Raw genomic sequence first — 19,662 nt, 5'->3', positions numbered from 1 at the left:
TCAAGTGCCATATCCAAATCAGTATCAGTTGAACATACCACAAGAAGTTGAGGAAAACATGGATTGGTCAAGCTATTGAAGGTGCACTGATGGAATATTAAAACAGTTTATAAAATATAAACCCACAGAATGATTATGCTTGGAAATGTTCAGTGCCTTTTTGTGGTAGTATACCATTTCTTAAAAACATAAAAAAATATTGTAAAATTCCATTAAAATGTTTAGACATAACCTCAAAGTATGACCTCCTTTAAAGGATTGTTAATATCTATAAGAAGATGGAAAGATACAATTCTGTGACACCCATAAAATGCCAACTAGGCATAATACTTTGGAGGAATATTTATCACAAGTGGTGGACCCTGATGTCTGTAGTGGGTTGTGGTTAAGCAATGGCAGTATAAAGAATAATTTTAGGAAAACACAGAGATAATATTGTACTTAAAACTTCCACAGAGGACATGTCACCTTGAACCCTACAATGAGGACAGTACCTACACTGACCTGCTGTTCCTTCTGAATGGAACCAGGGACCGCACAGCTGACCTGTAACGGGTCCAACCACTATGAGGCACATACCGTACAGTTGGTGCTTTGACAGGCAAGTACACCTGATGTGCCAGGGGTGGTACGTCATCTTGTCTTCTTTCTGTAATGCTGTTTCCATCAATACTATTCCAACAATAAATTTTGCATGTAATTAATCAGACATAACAGTACAATTAACTCTGACAAATGTATATGTAGGACATTCAGAAGTTCCCTATGGGGCAGTATCAGCACATAATGATGTGTGAGTAAACTCCCTTAGGTGTGGCATTATTATCTACTCAACACAAGTAGTTTAATAATTGTGTGTGCTGCTTAGCTGTGAACCAAGAAGGAGTACAAGAGTATTTCACACACAAAGATTTGAGGACAGCGAACAGCTTTCATGTGTGGTTAGGAGTCCTCTCTAAAACTGTAGTCCTACGTGTGAGTACGTATATCAATTAAATCTTACCTGAATTATTATTTGAAATACCAAACTTGAGTGCTTATGAGAGCTAGCAATACAACCCTATTTTTTAAATATGTACAGTTTAATATTTTCCATCCCTACCATGTTTTTTGTACAAATTGCACATCTGTACAATCTTCACTACCTCATATCTCAGGAAGAACTCAACAAAAAATTATCCTCTAACATTGGGGCATTAGAAATACAGTAAATGTGAAACTGTTTACACAATATTATTATGACAATTTATGTCTTATTTATTCATTCCACTACATGTTTTGAACAACATATTGACCATCATCAGTTAGTACATTCTTCCATTAAGGCTAAAATGTAACTGTATAGCATGTAAAAAAGTAAGATATATAAAATACCAATTAGTAGGACAAAATGGTAACATGTTGAATTTGAAGTTTTCACGGCAGTGAGTCTAAAGATTGCTGTCTTCTGGGTTGTTGTCCTGTGTAGTCTGGTAGATATTTACCGACGTTTCAGAGGTGATAATGGAGGCAGCAAGTACCTCTGAAACGTCATTTAGGGACAAAAGATTCCATTTTATTTAAAAAAAGATGCATTTCCTGTAAGATTTCCTGGTATCAAAATTATTCCAATCACTAAATGTAAGATAAGGAGTATAATATATTAACTCAAACACAAAAATATTCCATCAGGTTATGATGAAATTACAAGTAAAATTTTGAAAGCTTCTTGAGCCCGAATTAAACACCCATTAGCCGACATTTGTAATAAATCATTACGTACAGGGACTTCCTGGACCATCTTCAAATGTCAGCAGCAAAACCACTGTACAAAAAGAAAGTGACAAAACCAGAATTGCAAACTACAGGCCAATTTCACTACCAACGACTTTTTCTAAGGTACTTGAAAAGGTTGTGCATACTTGGTTAAGTCATCATATGCATATTAACAACACACTGGTCCCACAAAATCTGACTTCAGGAAAGGGATGTCCACTGAAGTTGCAGCCTTCAAACTAACAATGTGGTGAAATCTATTTATTTAGCAAAGTCTTTGACTGTGTAAATGATCAAATTCTATTAACTAAAGTACACTCTTGTGGCCTTATAGGGATATAGCTGCTAAATGGTTCAGATCCTATTTAACAGACTGAAAATTAAAGGTTAAAATAAAATCACCTAATAACAATCAGAATTTTTTCTCAAACTGAGGAACAATAAAACATGAAGTTTCCCAAAGATAAACTCTAGGGTCCTTGCTTTTCATAGTTCACATAACCAACCTCATACATAAAGAGGCACAATTTAATGTAGCATTAAAACATACTTTATTACATAGTCCTTTTACTCCGTGGTTGCTAAGGCGATACGTGCACGCGACGTGAGGTCGGTGTTCCGTGTTAAGGTCTCTTCATATAGGAACGTAAAGATAACGACACGAGCCCGAGAAAAAAGCCTCTTCATTTATACATACACGTCGTGGAATCGGGACGAGGCCGGGCACAAAACTCTTCGACGAATCGAAGTCGTTCAGCTATGGCAGCTCAGTTTTCATTTTCCTTTGAAGATTTAGCCATTATGGCAATTTAGTTGGAAGAAGAGGATGGTGTGTACATCTTGCGTGGCGAAGTAAAAAAAATTCACGGAGAATTCATTATATATAGAGAATTAATGTATCATGACCAAAAATTTGTTCTTAAAATTTAATAAATTCTTTACAACTATGAATACTACGTATTTTTTACCTGTTTTACTTAATTTCTTTCCAATTTCATTCCAAATTGATTTTTTTAAGCTTGGATCCGTGTATTTTGGGTGCGTCATGTACAAAACTCCATTTCGCCTTACCAATTCTATCAGTTTTTCGTCATCCATTTCAAAAATTAAGAATATTAACAGTTCAAAAGAAAACACTGTGAATTATATAACACTTCACGTGAGAAGATCGTTGTCATACAACGAGACGTGGAAGTGGACTGAAAGAGATTTTGGAAAAACGTCGTTGGAGACGTAAGATGGGCGAGACTCGTTTGTGGAACGGACGAGCTCGGAGTCAATATAAGCAGTTACATTGAAAATATTTTCTGAAAAATCGGCAAGGGCTCGTGTCGTTATCTTTACGTTCCTATATAAAGAGACTTTTATTCCTAGGAGCAGATCTGGCCGAGGACTGTGATACGGCACTACGGTGACAACAAATGTCTTTACTAGTATCGCCGGAGTTGATAATCTTATGTTGGTATTACCAGTGTTCCTAAGGTACTTTTCGGCAGCAAAGGTATTATACGTGGAAGGGGGTGTCACAAGTTTCGGTAATTTTGGCGTAGCAATACGTGCCTTCTTCGGACGGTCAGTCACGTGAGAATGGCCTTGTAAAGCAACGTTTCGGAAACGGTTTTACATCGTGAACGTTGGTAATGGAGGTAGACTTCACTGCATTTAGTAGCCATGTAAATTACATGAGGGCGGCAGTAGTGAATGACAAGATCTGACCGAAAGAGTGTATCGAAGAGATGACGTATGGGGATTGGACAGAATAATGACAAGAAACAAGATTATAAATATGTACTTTCGGTTCCAAAGGGGTCCTTTACTATAAAATGTTTAACGTCATCTCTTTAAACATACATTAACTCCAATTAATAAACAAAAAACAATCTTCTACATTCACTCTTCTTTACAATTACTAACAAATTTATCGCCATAATTTGTAGAAGTGGTACATTTACAGAATATATTTCCCACGCAGTCACGGAAATAAAATAATTAATTATTCAGATTTTTTCAACATTTCACTTCCTTCAGCAGCTTAGACTTTATTTTAACTTTATGACGGCAGCATAATTCAGTAAATGATGTTCAATGACGTCATCACAGATGATTATCCTCCCACTTCAGGGCTTTGAGCAACTATCACATTGATATCGATTGCAAGAAATTAAAAAGTACGAGTTCAGAGTAGTCTTCAACAGCATAACATTCATACCAAATCTAATGAAAATCAGTCCAGACTTTCTCGAGTTGCATGAGAAAATACGGACATCAGGGCGATGAAGTAATTTGTGAGGATAGCGTGCTTTCTGTCGGTAAAATCATTGTTGAGGATCGTGAGTAATGGTTTCATGGAGAAGGATCATACCGCACGATTTTGAGCACTGGTATTATAGTCGGCGCAGTAGTTTTTCGCAGGTGGAGAAGCTAGCGGAGCTGGCGGACGGGCCTAGTCTGTGTACCTGAGATGGCACGGCCAGCGTATTTCTTTTGTTTGGAGGCAGACGAAACATTATACTATCGCAAAAGAGACTCGCTCCTAGCCTTCCCCTTGAAAATTCCACCGGCCAAAAACTACTGCGCCGACTATACCAACTGCACAAACAAACAAAAACCGATTTCAATCAGCCTACAGTGGCGTACGCTCCATACCAAATTTCGTGAAAATCATTCTCCAGTTTTATGACAGAACATCGCAGGACCGCCGACAGATCTCGGCTGAAACATTCAAAAAGCAGATCTAGCCCATAATGTGCCCTTCTCTTTCGAGAGAGAGCGCAAAGAATACCTAAAATACTTGAAATTTCCATTCAACGCGAGGAGCAAATTCACAGAACAAACTTGAGGCTAACAACAACTGCAATTTCTTCATCTTACCTTTGATCAGATGTTTCAGGTCTCAGCCTCCGATACTCAGGAATGCCATTTGCCGCCATTTTTCATCCGCTTATTTCGGCTTCTAACTCGAGGCAGCGTTCACACATCGCAAAAACTGCGCACAAAACATGGGGTAAGTTGTTGAATGTCTGTCTCCCGCACGCACAATTCAGTGACATCCGATAACAAAGCATGAATCTTGAATACTGGCCCGAATAACCTTACTTTCAGCCTAACAATGGATGAACGAGATCATGACCGCAAAAGTTTGGCTTCTGCACCAGAACTGGCGTAACAAATTTGGAAATGTGTACTATGTGGAATATTAAAAAGTTCTAAATTTGTTCTTTGCGCTACATAAACGTGTAAGAAATAGCAAATAACAACGAAGTCAAACGCCAATTTTTAACGATGGCTAAAAGTTTTTCCTCAGATCGCTTTCATGAGTTGTTTTTGGTTGGTGAAAACCCCCGGATCATTGGTAAGATTTCGTTTGCTTGCCAGACCTCGTTTTCATTACAAATTTATTGACTGTACTCTGAAAAAATAACGAAGAACCATCCAATTATGACATAAATGGGCTTACCTATAAAATATTTTCTTCATTACCACTTAATTTTACAAGTAACTGTTAACGGCGAACAATTTGGTGTGTGGGAGACGTCAAAAGTTTAAAAAAACTGACAGTGATTCTACTAGCAAATGAAAAAACATTCGACTCTCGACCGCACGACTTGAACTGCAACCTGAGATAAATGTTTTCAGCAAGTCATGGCCAAGGCGACAGTTACGAGTCGCCCATAACGGTTATCGAGTCGAGTAGTAAGCCCATTTTTGCGCTATTGGTTCTTTGCAGCTACTCCTAACCACAGTAAAACCTCTGTAAACCGAACCTCGATTATCCGATTCCCGCATTAACCGACCGAATTTCAACCAGATCGGTTGCGATCGGTTTCTACCGACGAGAGTCTGTAAAGCTATGTCCACGTGGTACAATTCATTGATCTAACCTCACACCCAGATTTTGCTGATTATTATGAACACTTCAGGACATTTAGAGAATTGGTTACTCGCAGGCAAAGACAAAAGATAACCCAGCAGAAATTACGTAGCTCTTGCAAACCAGCTGGTTCCCGTAAAATCTGAACCTCTACTCCTTCTTGTTCAAGACAGCATAGCAAGGAAATCAACTGGCATTAGCAGAATCACACCGGAGCCTCCACTTCACGTGACGGACGGCGAATCAGAATGACTGATAAATTCACTCTTTTAATAGAGGGACTTCCTCGAACAGCGAATCTCTGTATATTTCAGTATTTATAATAATGATTTACTTAATGTTTTTCTTTAAACTTTGCTAATTACGTCTTTGTCTTCTACTTACTTTTCCATATCCATGACCAAGTTACCCTTCCCTTCGCTCATCCGACTTATCGGCTTATCCCCCGATATAGGTCGATTAAACAAAGTTTCATTTCTTACAACCAGATTGCAGATTCTTTCAGTTATTAACAGATGACACCAGTAGACACTGGGTTATCATAAAAAAAACTGCACATCACTAGAAATAGTAGTGGGGATTCCACAGATATTACCAAACGACGCGAATAAGTATCGAAACCAAACGTAACCAAATGGCACAAATTACATAACTACATGAACTAAATATTACCAAACAATAAATCTGTTCCTTTCCCAAATATCACAAAAGAACATGTAAATGTCGAGTTCTGTAGGCAGTTCAATTGAGATTCTTACACGTGCTCGCTGATTAACAAGAATCCAGTCACTGATGTGTAAACTAGCTGAGCGTAATGTTTGCGTCTCAAGAAGAGCCATGATGCATGGAGTTAATCATCAATGAACCCTAAACCAGAACGTAGTAACAATGGATGTTACGGCCGATTTGTTGGGTGTTTAAACTCGTCTGAATTGACTGTCAACACTAAAAATAAATTTACACAATATCTGAATCCTGGCAGTGACACGTTCTCCACACCAAATGTAAGTTGATAGCTGCATCGTAGTTATTCAAGTACTTCAGTACAAACCTAACAATGACCTCGTCAACAGGAACAAGGAACATAAAATCAGTGTTACGCTGCCACTAAGGTAGGAACACTTAACAACAATAAAAATTCTGTTTAACTGCACTAAATATATTCTTACAAATGTGTTGCACTCATACATCGCCGTGTATCTCGAAGTTCATCCGATGTGCTTAGCTACTCCATCACACACAAAGATGTCTGTCTTCAGTCCGCACACTAATTCGGAATTCAAGCTGTCTTATCAGTCGTTATCAATCAGCTTCTCTACCTGTTGCCACAGCAACACGATACAAACAGTTGGGAGTGTCTCGTAGCATATCCATTGCTGCCACAGCAAAAGGCCCGGGTTAAAATTCCCCTTATCAGGCCTCGTCCGAGAATCTGTCTGATATATCCACTTCGTGACTTACCACCCGATACTTCAGAAAAATATTATTTGTACCGAAAATCGGGAATATTAAATAAACTACAAGAAAATTATAAACTTCCTTCCCAAATCTTTGGTTTTGGATTCGGAGGCTTTTATGTGATTGAAAGCATGTATTCAGAATCAATCCATTTTTAAACTATTAATTATTTATACTCTTAATATTAATACTCTTTCAATGCATTGGTCAGTGGAGTGTCAATAGGAAGAGTTCACCTAACACTTTTCCACGTAGGGGAGGACGGGGGAATGGCGGTCAGGCACTTTTCTGACGAACGGTACCAGATAGAAGCTTCAAGCTGGTGCTGACATCTGGTGCCTGATTCAGTGAAGTTCAACAGTGAATTCCGCCATTTGCTTCAGGTGCATTTACCGAGATAATTGCACATGTCTGTTTTGTAATCCAGTGATCTAATACTTTACATTGAAATATCTGAGGTGAGTGAACTTTCTTAAAATTATATGAAATTTTCTTTTGAGTGTCTATAACATGCGAGACTTGGATGTAGTTGATTATGAATAAATATGTTCTAGTTCACGGCAACACGCCTTCGTTTGAGGTTACGCGTTTGGGGTAATGGCGGTCAAGGATCGCCATTACCTAGGGTGAGTCCACGGACACATTGCAGAAAAGCAAAGGCAATGAGCATTCGGAGATTCTGACAGGGACACCCATGAAGGGTTCCTTAGAAAGCTAGGCATTAAAGAGAAATGTTAGAGCACAGAACAGAAGTAGGCAAACAGCAATATTTCCAAAGAAAATGCAGAATAAGGAAACAGGCCCCAAAGAGAGAATGAAACTCTGCAGGAAGCATCTGAAGAAAAGGTGGACTTGGCTTCATCAGAAGAGGACACCGACATAACCGATCAAAATATTCTTGACGAAAATGAAGACGATGACATAGAAAAGAGCCATTTCTACATCTTTCAAAAACCTTTTCTTACAAGACTAATACTTTTGAATGAGAAAAAAAAATTCACATCAATATTCCACGCTCGGAAGAGTCGCTTTGCATAAATGTAGGTTTTGAAGTTATAATACCAAAAATGTAGACAATAATCATAAGAAAATTAAATAGTGATGTAAGTACCCGAATTTACCCCATGATGTAACAATCTTGAACGTAAAAATTATGAAGTTCTGAGCACACCGTTTCAATGAATTAAATTATTCCAAATGAATTGCTTTGTGCCTTGGACAACGTTAATACCATACTATCATCTATAGTTGTTCTGTAAAAGGTTTAAATCGCTCCATTACCGTGGTCTTAAACTGCTGTCGTCTCACTAAACAAATTAACTCTTGAAAATCGAACATAAGGTAAATATTGCTTGAGACATTTCCAGCAATGCAAATCCTATAGAATGCAGCACTAATCAAGGTTTGAGTTTGTTTCCAAGCTTCAGTGAAAGGAAATGGCTTTCACTTTTTGTGCACACATCGGGCACGTCTTCTAATCTGATTCCAGCAACATTTACACAGCGTTATCAATTTGGACAGCGCTTGTAGATTCTCGGTTGTTCGTCACCTAACACTGCGCATATTCTAAAAGCAAGAAACTAGGTGTGTAGGTGACGTCACAAGACAAAGAAATTCATAGCGATACTGGTGGCGCCTGCCGCTGAAGTCCGTGGTAACAATGGAAACCACCCACAGCGTCCCACTCACTGCTCTGTAGTCCCAGGTCTGATCGCCCAATAACTCTAAAAGCTTAAAATCTTTCAAATGAATCCAGTTCACTCTTTCCCACCATCTTCCATTTCGCTGAATCTTAATATTATCCATCTATGCCTAGTTCTTATGAGTGGTCTGACTCTTTAATTCAGGCTTTCCATTATTAAAAATTTCATACGTCGCCAGTGAAAGTGTCCTAAAAGTAAAGCTATCCCACTGTACGCCATGTAGATGCTTGGGGTGGGAGGTAAAATGGAGTTTTCTCGTTGCACTCTTATTGATATTCATTGTTGTTGTTGTTGTTATGTTCTCCCTTCCAGTTTAGCACATACTTTTAAACCTAAAAATATGTTCCTAGTCTAGGTCAAACTTCCTATGCTTCTAGGCAGGGCCCCCCAATAAAGTTAATTTTGGAAAAAAGTAAAACAGAACAAATTTTACTACGTAAAAATTACAATGATAATTATGATGGTCATGCAAAGGTAATTGAGGCCCGGGTGCAAGAAGAAATCGGGGCCCCCTTACTTATTTGAGATAAGAAAATGTTAAACCGCGCCACAATGAGTAAACCAATTAAGTCAGGAGACCGGGTTACACCAAATATTTCCTTTCGTCTTATTCTGTGGCAACCAATGACAAAATTTTATTATTATTTCTAATTAAAAATATCGTTTTACAAAAAGCGGATGTGAAATAAGGAGCTACTTGCGAAAGGGTAGCTGACGCTGGTCACGAAAGCCAGAAAGTCGGCGATAGGATTCGATGCGCTGACCACGTAATGGCCAGCCAAAGCCGTATGGCTGGTCATCATACCTATTATCGATACTTGTAAAACAATCACACGAACATGTGAATGTTATCTGACTCAAATATGTCAACTATTTAGCATTCAAATCTATTAGTTTAGACCACTTAAAAAAAAACCATCTGCAGATAACCTACTAAGGGCTTTAATATACATTGAGACTGTGAGCATAAGACTTGTTGTATAAATTGACTGTGAGCTTAGCAATATTGTGTGTTTATTAATTCAGTTGAATTGTATTAAATCGCAACATTCGATAAATACTTTAATACAGAATTCATGGCTTTTCAGTCACTCTGTATAAGAAACGTAAATTACATTCACGTAAATGCTGAAGCTGCTACCTAAATCATGAAATCTGAATTACATGCCACAAATTTGAAATGTTACTTAATAATATCAGAATATAATGAAGATAATTCTAAACGCCATGGTGATGAGGTCCCAAGGTTATGTTAGGTTAGGTGAAAACAATTATAAACCTTCAGCTTCCGAAATTTAAAACCAGTTCCTGCTAATCTTTTACTCAGTGGTGTGCCTTAGCACTATCTTGCACACTGAAGCACAGAAACAAGATTTAAAGCTTTGCCACTGTTCTGGGACAAAGAGTTATAATTTTATGATGCATTAATGTTTTGATAAGGCTTATCAGCTCTACAGTATCTTAATTCAAACCTTGGATCATCTAAAATTCAAATTATAATTTCTATTTTGATGTGTTACCATTTAACGTGCGTTTCATCCAATTATATCATCTTAAGTACTCGTATGTGTTCATAAATCTGGTATGTTATGTTCACTTTACATTTTTAAAAGATACTTAATGAAGATAGGAAAGTTAAGTGGTGGCAGACGGGAGTACAAATTATAAGCGTAATTTCAAATAGTCTAAAGTTTAAATTGAAATACTATGGAATGAAGTGAGACAGAATAAAAGAGCTAATCAGCTGTGTTCGTCATCAAATCAGTTGATGAAAACAACATTAACCCTGCAACTGATGACTTTTGATATCATACTGATGTAAGTGAATAACAACACATTACTTAACCCTATTTAAAAGCTTACAAGCTACTGATAAAGTACTTCATACACGTCCGTGAGCAACACACGTGGGTAAGTAGTTGTTCATTGACTGAGAGATGATAATGATTAGTGGAATGTGAGCGACGTGAAGCAAAGAAGAAATTGAGGTGACTGCATTCTGGGTTGCAGTGCTGTGTAGTCTTGTAGATGTTTATCAACATTTCAGAAGTGCTTGCTGTCTCCATCAGCGCTCTGAAGATGTAGGCAGCAAGGACCTCTGAATCGTCAGTTGTGTTGTGTATTTTATTCTGATTAACCAGTCTATTTCCTAAAATATTAATGATACTTGCACCATAATTTGAATAGCCTTATTTATGACTGCCCTACAGCAACTGGTTTTGAAAGAATTGCATTTGTAAAGCTGAAAGAACAAGAACTCATCAGTGGGGGCCTAGAATCATGTTCAGAGTATGATTATCCTCAATTGGTAATACAGCAACGAGACTTTCTGTTGCAGAGAAACATGCCACCCCACACAATGGAAGCCATTCAATTTGACAAGAAGAAGGTAGAGATTTTGCTGATCAAGGCACCTCTGCCCACTGAACCTGTCAAGAATGAGGTGATCGTACAGGTTGCGTTTGCTGGAATCTGTGGAACTGATCTACATATAGCTGAGGTATAACAATAAGACAGATAACAATACAAATGCACACATAGAGTAAAAACTTCTTACGATGAAGAAGGTAGCAACATCACTTGTCATTGATTGCTTTCGGTACACAAGTCAACAACTCACTTATGGTAATCATTTATGACCGTCACCATATGAAGTAACAATACACAGCCCAAAGAAAAATCTAGAACATAACGCAATTTCTTCAGTCTTCAGTGGAATAATTATAATGTTGAGTCTCAGTCACGAGAGCCTCATTTCTGAAAACTGGTGCACCACATGAAAACACATGCAAATTTTAGATAACTTAAATTTGAAATTTCACATCTGGATTTAGTTCTTTTGGAGTGATTAATCACATACCTTAAAGAAGTTGAATTTAAATTCATTAACCAGGAAGTGCTGAATGTTTCACATTTCTTTCACTCTGTCGGTATCAAAATATGAAACATAGAGGGGGACAAAACATATACACACACAGTATTTATATCCTATCAGGGAAAGTGATAGTATTCGAATATACAGTGGAATCGGTTTTAATTGGGACACTTCGGGACTAGAACACTTTCGCCAAATTAAGCGAAGTTCCACGTAAAGAGTTAAAAAGGTTTTTGTTCTTTAAGATATGTCCCATATAAACGGCTGCCCCGATTAACTGAACTGTACTGTATATAAAGGAAGGAGGTGCAAAACAATGTTTTTTGACAGTACATATTGGCATAACAGACTCCAAGGAGCAAAGTCCTTCTACAGAAACTGATCGTCACTGAGCTAATAAGTAAATAGCCTGTCTTACAGGAAACCAAAGGGATCCTTACAAGTTCATAAGATCTCAAAAGCATTGCCACTGTATATGGAATTAACAAGAATTAGGAACTTTCATCAAAGTAGAAAAATGTATTCTTATTTTAACCTAAGTTATTGTTCCTTATTCCGTTATTAAAACAGACAGGCAGACATGCACACACAATATATGTTCTAGCTAAAGTATATATCAGTGTTCATTTTTGCCTAAATCAAATAATGTACTTAATGCCAATATATGACAAAATCAACTGCATTTCGGAAGAGATGCACAAATGTTGATTTTTAATTTTCTGTTTTCGGTACATAGGCCTACTCTGCAAAACCTGTTTGTACATTATAAACAATGTCAAGGCAGAATATATGGCATATATTTTAACTTTTTCTAGGGAGCATTCCCTTGTTGCGATGCTCCAGTAATTCTGGGACACGAGTTCAGTGGAGTAGTGTCAGCTGTTGGGTCAGAGGTCACACACCTGAAACCTGGTGACCATGTTGTTGTGGATCCAAACAGGTTAGTAAACGAAGTAATGTGAGAAACAAAAGAACAGTAGAAACCGCTGGATATTTAATTCACACCGCAAACAGCGTTGCCCATTGTCGGAAATTATGCTACTCTGAGTTACATAATCTGGCTTCCTAGTATGTTCCAGATCTTAATCTGTTGAAAAGAAGACACATGAATGGACACAGTGATGTTATACAACTTGTTTCTCTTCAGAAGCAAGGTTGGAGAAGTTTGGTACCCAACTATCAAATAGATAATAAGAAAGTACAAAGGACATAGAGTAAGAGCTGATAGTTGTCACTAACCTCTGTGTCAAGGTCAGATTGTTAATGTGGCAGCTTGATAAACTGCCCAGAAATGATCAGCAGAGGTCATTCCAGACACAGGGTAACCATTGTCCAAAGTGCAAAATAACTGCACTGTCTTACTAGTCATATGATATAGGCTGAGATAGCCTAGTGCATCTTGCATTCGCATGTCATCCCGATTTAATTACAGATGTCAGAAGTTTGTCAAAATATTCCTTATTTTCAAGTTAAATTCATAAAATAATTGAGTGTGGATGATTTAAAATGTAATTTAGAAGAATAGCACTTCACATCAAGGGATAATTAGGGCAAAAATCATTAAATTTTAATTTCTTAATTTATGTTTAATTAATAAGTAAAATTTTATTTTTTAAATGTAGTGTCATCATGCTTGATAAAATAATTTTTTAAAGGTACTGCATGGGCCGTTTTCTACCACACATCACTATGTTAGGGGCTGTTGTTACTGCTCATTATAATAATAACACTAGCATAATAACAATGAAAAAATAGTAGCAGGACAAAGATTGCAGGTGTTAACAAATATTCGTGTTTCATATCCTACTACAGCGTAAAATATGTTAATTATTTAAGATACGAAGACTCAGAATATTTCCAAGCTGTGCAAGAAATAGCCACTGAAAACAATGCGACAAATATGTAGGTGAAGAAACCAAGTGATTAAAAAATTTTGGATGGAAATGAGAGACTGGCAGATGATCTGATACAAAATTATTATGGCATGGCCATTAAGCAAAACACCCAGTACTGAGGAAATGATGAAAGCTATTTCACACTCCCTCAACAAATAATAAACTGCCCTTCAGGAATGCAGAACTGGCACTGATATAACATGGGAATGGAAAATGGGGCAAAGTATATTCATAAGTATAAAGATGAAGATGGCTGTCTTCTGGGATGTTGTGCTGTGTAGTCTGGTAGAAGTTTACCAACAATTCAGAGGTCCTTGCTGTCTCCATCATCAGGTCGATAAGTAAGCCATGCATGTTGAATCAGTTTGATACGTAGGAACCGATCAGTCAAGGCAGAAACTTGACCAGACTGGTAGGGAATACAGTCAGGATCGGGCAAAAGCCCAGGAGCCAATAGGAAAGGTGGGGTTTACTACAACCATCTTCCAAACCCTCACAGTTTGGAACATTTTTAAAATTAAAGCTACCACACATTTTAATAAGTATATACAGTGCTGTTAAGATTACTGTTGGTCAAAATAAAGAAACATTGACTCAAGCTGCTATAATAAAATCTTGTAGAAGTAATAACTGATACATGGAATGGTCCTGCCCTGAAGTCTTCTGTAGACTGCTGACAGCAATAGGCAGGGAAAGCCTGCTGTTGAGATGATTGCCTGTTGTAAACAAAATATCAAATGTTCTTGGTATGGTAACTGTTTTCCTATCCCCTTACAATAACCGAAGGTGACAAGACATCCTACTTCTTAGGGGACTGTGCCACTGTTCATGAAATTCCCCACTTCCCTGGCAAATCATATGTCAGACATTAATTATAGATGGATTAATTCGCCATATTGAGTTTTCTTAACGTGAAAAAGTTGTGTTTCATTGACATAAGTGGCAAAACAACTGTTAACTTGTTAAATGTAGAGTAAATACAGCAGAACAAAGCTGTTTTCCTGTATGTCAATATTATTAACATGTTGTTAGCTTAAAATAAATATAATGCATGGCATATAAAAAGCAGTCCTGAATCCTTCAGCACCCCTGCTCAGTGTCTGCACATGCCCCATTTACAATTTCCTAGAATTTTATTCTAATATAACCCAAAAGTTTCAGCAATACCAATTTAAAGAAAGAATATGAAGAATGAGTTTGGAACAGTCATAATTCTGATACTTGACTTCACACTGTCACAGCGGCTGCTACAGGTGTGAGTTTTGTCATGGGGGTAAGTACCACTACTGCAAGGTGGGAGGGATCAACAACACTGTTGGAATATGGAACGATGGCGGTTGGGCCCAGTACTGCAAGGTGGCAGCTGAACAGGTGCACAAACTCCCTGACAACATAACACTGGAGCAAGGTAATGTCCAACTGCGTACAACTGAGTTAAACTTGCGGATAAAGGCGAAGTCACGTCTACACACAAATGTATTATGTTTTCAGCTGCCCTGACAGAGCCCCTGTCATGCATATCACATGGGTGGGATCGCATTTCCCCCATTCCTGTGGGTTCTAGAATCTTGATCCTTGGAGCAGGGATCATTGGCAACCTGTGGGCCAGTGTCCTGCACCTTCAGGGCCACCGCAGAGTGACTGTTAGTGAGCCACAGGAAGCACGCAGAAAACTGTTCGAGAAGTTAGGTGAGCAAGAACACAATGACTGATTTCTGGGTTATTGTGCTGTGTAGTCTGGTAGATGGGTCAAAATCTACCAGACTACATGGCACAATAACCCAGAAGGCAGCAATATCCAGACTCACCGCTGTGGAAACCTCAAATCCTACATAGTCATGACCTATTTTAAGGCAAGGCATTTGCTTGTAAAAGATAAAACGAAAAGAATTATCTGAATAGGTATCCTGTGGACCAAGATTTGAACCTGAGACCTACGGGTGCAAAACCATTCAGTGACAGTGTCATCAACAAAAGAATAAGAAATATTAGAGGGAGGGAAAATGAGGCAGACAGATAAAATAGAATTGTTTCTGGTTTAACTTGGAGTGTATCACTTGGGAATTCTTTGTAAGCAGGTTTACATATTTAAAATGACATAGTTTGAACATCCAAAATCAAAAAAAAAAAAAAAATACAATAAAGGTGACAAAAGTCACAGGTACACAATATAGGAAGATGCAGTCCATTGGCCATGTGTTCTGTTTTTGTACTCATATGTACTATTAGGAAAGGTGGCCTGTTCCTATCCATTGTCCAATGGAACATCTTTCTTGCAGTTGCTGCCTCAAATTAATCCTGTCCTCTATCCATTCTGAATCAAAGTCACCGGTTTCATGGGATCATTGCAGAGACAGGCTTTGACATCATCACACCAGATGAGCTCAAGTCTCTTCACACCAAGGATCCCAATTGGGGTGTGGACCTAGTAATTGAATGCAGTGGATATGCTCCCGCTATGGAGGAGGCCCTGACGCTTATCAAACCTGGAGGCAAAATGTGTATTTTTGGCATTACATCACCACAAGCCAGAATGAGGTAAATCTCGCAGAAATTAAATCATACTTGCAATCTAAATCACATTGGGCTGGACATGTAGGCAAATGATTGGAAATTCATGTGAATTAACTTCGGTGGGATAAATTTCTGTCAATGGGAAGAAAAACGTGTACTATAAACATCTGCCTGAAAAAAATCAGTTGGATATAATGTGGCCTGGATTGAAACAGACATACTGTGCATGAAATTATTATTGTCTTGATGAACTTGCAAGAGGTATTTGGTACATTGAAGAAATGTTACTTTTGCTTCTGTACTTTTCCTTCTCCAGTGTGGTTAGTGGTGAGATAGTATGAATGACGGAATGTGTCATGTTATTTACTGATATTGTATCAATCAAAAGGATTATGTAATGTCAAATGAGATAATAGATGATTATGAATGATGACTTTAGATTGGGTGTGGATGGACATGTTGGACTACCTTAAGGCATTATATCAGCACCTGCCTGGCACTGCTGAGGAAAATCATTAAAATGTTTAGCATTTATATACATATATGTTGTATGGGAAGGGTGGTCTTTATGTCAGGACAGATGAGCCAGTCAGTGTTATTGCTGATCACTCAAAGACTTGAGTCTTCAGAGAAACAGGCTGTGGTATAGTCACTTCTTGTTCCAAAAAACAAAGGGATTATATATAAATATTAAATTTTGACATGTGCCAGTGCATTCAATATGGAAGATCTGGTATTACTGGGGTAAGATACAGGATTTTGTATTTAGAGGGTTCTGGGTTTAGTCTCCAGTCATGTCTGTATACACATTATTTTATCTATGCAGATTTAACTTCCAACTCCTCCAAAGTTAAACTTTAAGAATGTAAAAAGTACCAAGTGACGATGAGGTTTGGAGTCCACATTAAGCTATCCCCCACCCCCTCAACTAAACTAAACATCATTTTCATGATCACTATTATTGGGAGTAATACAATCTGCCTTATAGGTGCTCCCCACTCAGAAATAGATATTACAACCTTACCTAGGTGAGCAAAAACAAGAAAGTCCTCACAGACCATATATGGAGAAATCAGAAACAAAATGTATGCACTCTCTGCTGACAGTAGCTCAAATAAGCTAAATGACTTTTATTTCTCGTTACCTTCATTTTCTCCATATATCATATGAAATTCAAAATAGTGACCAAAAGCAAACTATACAGTGAAAGTTGTCTATTTGTGATGCACTTATTGACAAAACAAAAATAACTGTTGTATGCAGCATTTCTCCATTCCTGATGTACAAGAATGAGCTTACCATCATTGCAGTGAACATCAACCCATTCAGCTTCCCCAAGGCTCTGGGTTGGATCGATGCCATGGGCACCAGGTATGTTGTGACATTTCTCAAATCGTCATAGGATTTACAAAGAAATCACAACTTCAAAGTTATGACAAATCTCAGTACAAATTACAATTCTAAAAACAAATCTTCCTCTACTACTTCACATAACTACACACAAGATGCATGATACTATGCTACTGATAACAGTCCATCCTGACTCATCAAGAAAAAGAGTAAGTAATTCAAAACGGTGAGCAGAAATGAGCACTTACTTAGCAGAATAAGGGCAGACTGATAATACACAAGGGTGATCAGTTAATGGGTCCGAAGTTGACTCAACTGAATTGGTTATTCACTATCAACACAAATGAAAAAATAAGCGTAACAAATTATGGTTGTGACATTTCCTTAATACTAGTGTATGAAGGTATGCCCCAAACAATAGGTGCTTGGGGGAAACCAGGTATTTGCAACCTCCTTTGAATTTTTGACAAAATCAAAATAAACAACTGAAAAGAAAGAAATATACCAAGTATCAGTACCAAAAATGAAAAATACTTCTAACCTAAATACACATTATCTCATTAATACAATGAAAATTTGAAGTCTGATTATCACGAACATATAATCACACAAGAGAAATGACAAAAGATATGTGTTCTTGTCTGCAGGTATCTGGACTATGAACGTCTTGGCATCAAGACATATAGTCTTCGCCAACACAAAGAAGCTCTGGAAGCCTTGAAAAAAGGAGCAATTGCTAAAGCAATATTTAAAATTAAGTAACAAACTTGTAGTTCTTAAGAGATGGAATCAAACAAATTTAATGCTACAGTATCTCTGAAGATGGAACAATGCTCAAAAATTAAATCAAGAAATATAAAATGATATGTTAAGTTTACTGCACAAACGTAACAGTAACAGGTGACTAAATACAGGGAATGCAGTTAAAATATTTTGTTTGTCTGCTATCTAAAAAAAAAAGAGATGAAGATATAACTAACTAGATGGCTTAGAGAACCTGAAGGTTCATCAATTAATTAACCAAAGCCCTCCACCGGTCCCTGTCCTGGGCCAGCAAAATCCAGTCTCCTTCAACTCCTATCTTCCACAGACCCCACCTGATATTACTCTCCCATCTATGTCTAGGTCTCCCCAGCAATCTCTTCCCTTATGGCTTCCAAACAAATACCCAGTGCACACCTCTTGCCCCATCAATGCACGTCACATACCCTGCCCATCTCATTCTTCTCAACTTAATCACCCTGACAATATTGGGGGAGGAGTCCTAAGATTTAAAAACTGTAATTGTACCAATTGTTATGGGCCTCTTACATTAAGGGGAAAAACAGATTGAGGTTGTTTGAGAGCAGAGTACTTGAGAAAACACCTTGACCCATGAGGGACGAAGTAACAGGAGGCTAGAAAGAAACTAAGGAACTCCGTAATTAATACTATTAATAAAATATTATTGGGATGATCAAATCATGGGGCATGTACCATGAATGGGGAAAAATGAGAAAAATACAAAGAATTTTGGCTGAAAACCATGTAGGTTTAGTACCCCATAGGAACAGTGGGGAACCCCCCTCTCAGGTCATGCAGACTGAGTATCCCAATAGGAACTGAAACCCCAGCCAGGCAGGTTGGGTAACCTCACAAAAACATAAGACAGGCAGGCAGACATGAACAAACTAAAATGTAAAGAACACCTAAGAACTTACTTAAAACTTCCTTCTAGTAGCATTTCCTCAAGTGGGATTAGGTAGCATCATGTCCTCCACTGCACCCATAATGGATATACCTAATGTTGGCTTAAAATATAAAGTACAGAGGCATTTCAGAAAATAAGGCAACAAATAGTATGTTGCATGAGTGGGAGGTTCTGGACCACCTGCCAGTCCTAATCGCACACCAAGTAATTTCCATCTATTCAGACCACTGAATGAGCACCTGGCTGGTAAGAAATTTAAAAATGGTGGAAACTTGCAGCAAGTCTATGTTTCCTGGCTAAATACACTTCACTCTGATTTCTTCTGTGCCAGAACAAAGTCCTTCCCATAGAACTGCCTAGTGCTCCATTTTTTAAACATCCTCATGAATAGGGTACAGCTTAGGGCCTCATACTATGAGCAGCCTCAGAAAACATAAGATGTACTTTATTTTATTTACCTTAAAAGTTATAATGACGCATGTGAGATTCACGGCATCATTACTACAACACTTCCTGCAGTAGGGGATATTCTTCAATGTTAATTTCATTCA

The 19,662-nt window shown here is 37.8% G+C and overlaps 2 protein-coding genes across 8 annotated transcripts in view; one reads left to right on the top strand and one right to left on the bottom strand.

The window, feature by feature from the left end:
- Positions 1–6,981, bottom strand: part of LOC110829206 (ATP-binding cassette sub-family C member 12) — a 48,644-nt gene extending 41,663 nt beyond the window's left edge. For 2 of the 4 annotated variants that reach the window (XM_087345133.1, XM_022062703.2), the window contains exons 1-3: positions 6,796–6,981; positions 4,627–4,741; positions 505–672 (exon numbers count right to left, since the gene is read on the bottom strand). In XM_087345133.1, the coding sequence (XP_087201259.1) occupies positions 505–672; positions 4,627–4,685 (227 nt within the window). In that variant the 5' untranslated portion in view covers positions 4,686–4,741; positions 6,796–6,981. Of the gene's footprint in view, positions 1–504; positions 673–4,626; positions 4,742–6,677; positions 6,745–6,795 lie in introns of those variants that run through there. The other 2 variants (XM_087345134.1, XM_087345135.1) reach the window with 2 other exon arrangements.
- A 3,456-nt stretch (positions 6,982–10,437) lies between these two features.
- On the top strand, positions 10,438–18,352 carry LOC110829191 (uncharacterized). Of its 4 annotated transcripts, none has more exons than XM_022062680.2 (8): positions 10,438–10,605; positions 11,126–11,287; positions 12,478–12,602; positions 14,799–14,965; positions 15,049–15,246; positions 15,909–16,095; positions 17,335–17,442; positions 18,069–18,352. In XM_022062680.2, the coding sequence occupies exons 2-8, from the start codon at positions 11,132–11,134 to the stop codon at positions 18,181–18,183; spliced, it is 1,056 nt and encodes a 351-aa protein (XP_021918372.1). In that variant the 5' UTR covers positions 10,438–10,605; positions 11,126–11,131; the 3' UTR covers positions 18,184–18,352. The 4 variants fall into 4 exon arrangements, with proteins under 4 accessions (XP_021918372.1, XP_021918370.1, XP_021918371.1 ...); XM_022062678.2 differs by lacking the exon at positions 10,438–10,605 and adding an exon at positions 10,612–10,698; XM_022062679.2 differs by lacking the exon at positions 10,438–10,605 and adding an exon at positions 10,662–10,775.
- The last annotated feature ends 1,310 nt before the right edge of the window (positions 18,353–19,662 follow it).

Source organism: Zootermopsis nevadensis, unplaced genomic scaffold (genome assembly GCF_977971745.1).
Source record: "Zootermopsis nevadensis isolate Lab colony 2312 unplaced genomic scaffold, Znev_1.0 Znev_ptg000008l, whole genome shotgun sequence".
NCBI classification, from domain to species: domain Eukaryota; kingdom Metazoa; phylum Arthropoda; class Insecta; order Blattodea; family Termopsidae; genus Zootermopsis; species Zootermopsis nevadensis.
Note: the sequence above shows the minus strand (reverse complement) of the source record. Positions and strands in the feature narration are given on the sequence as shown.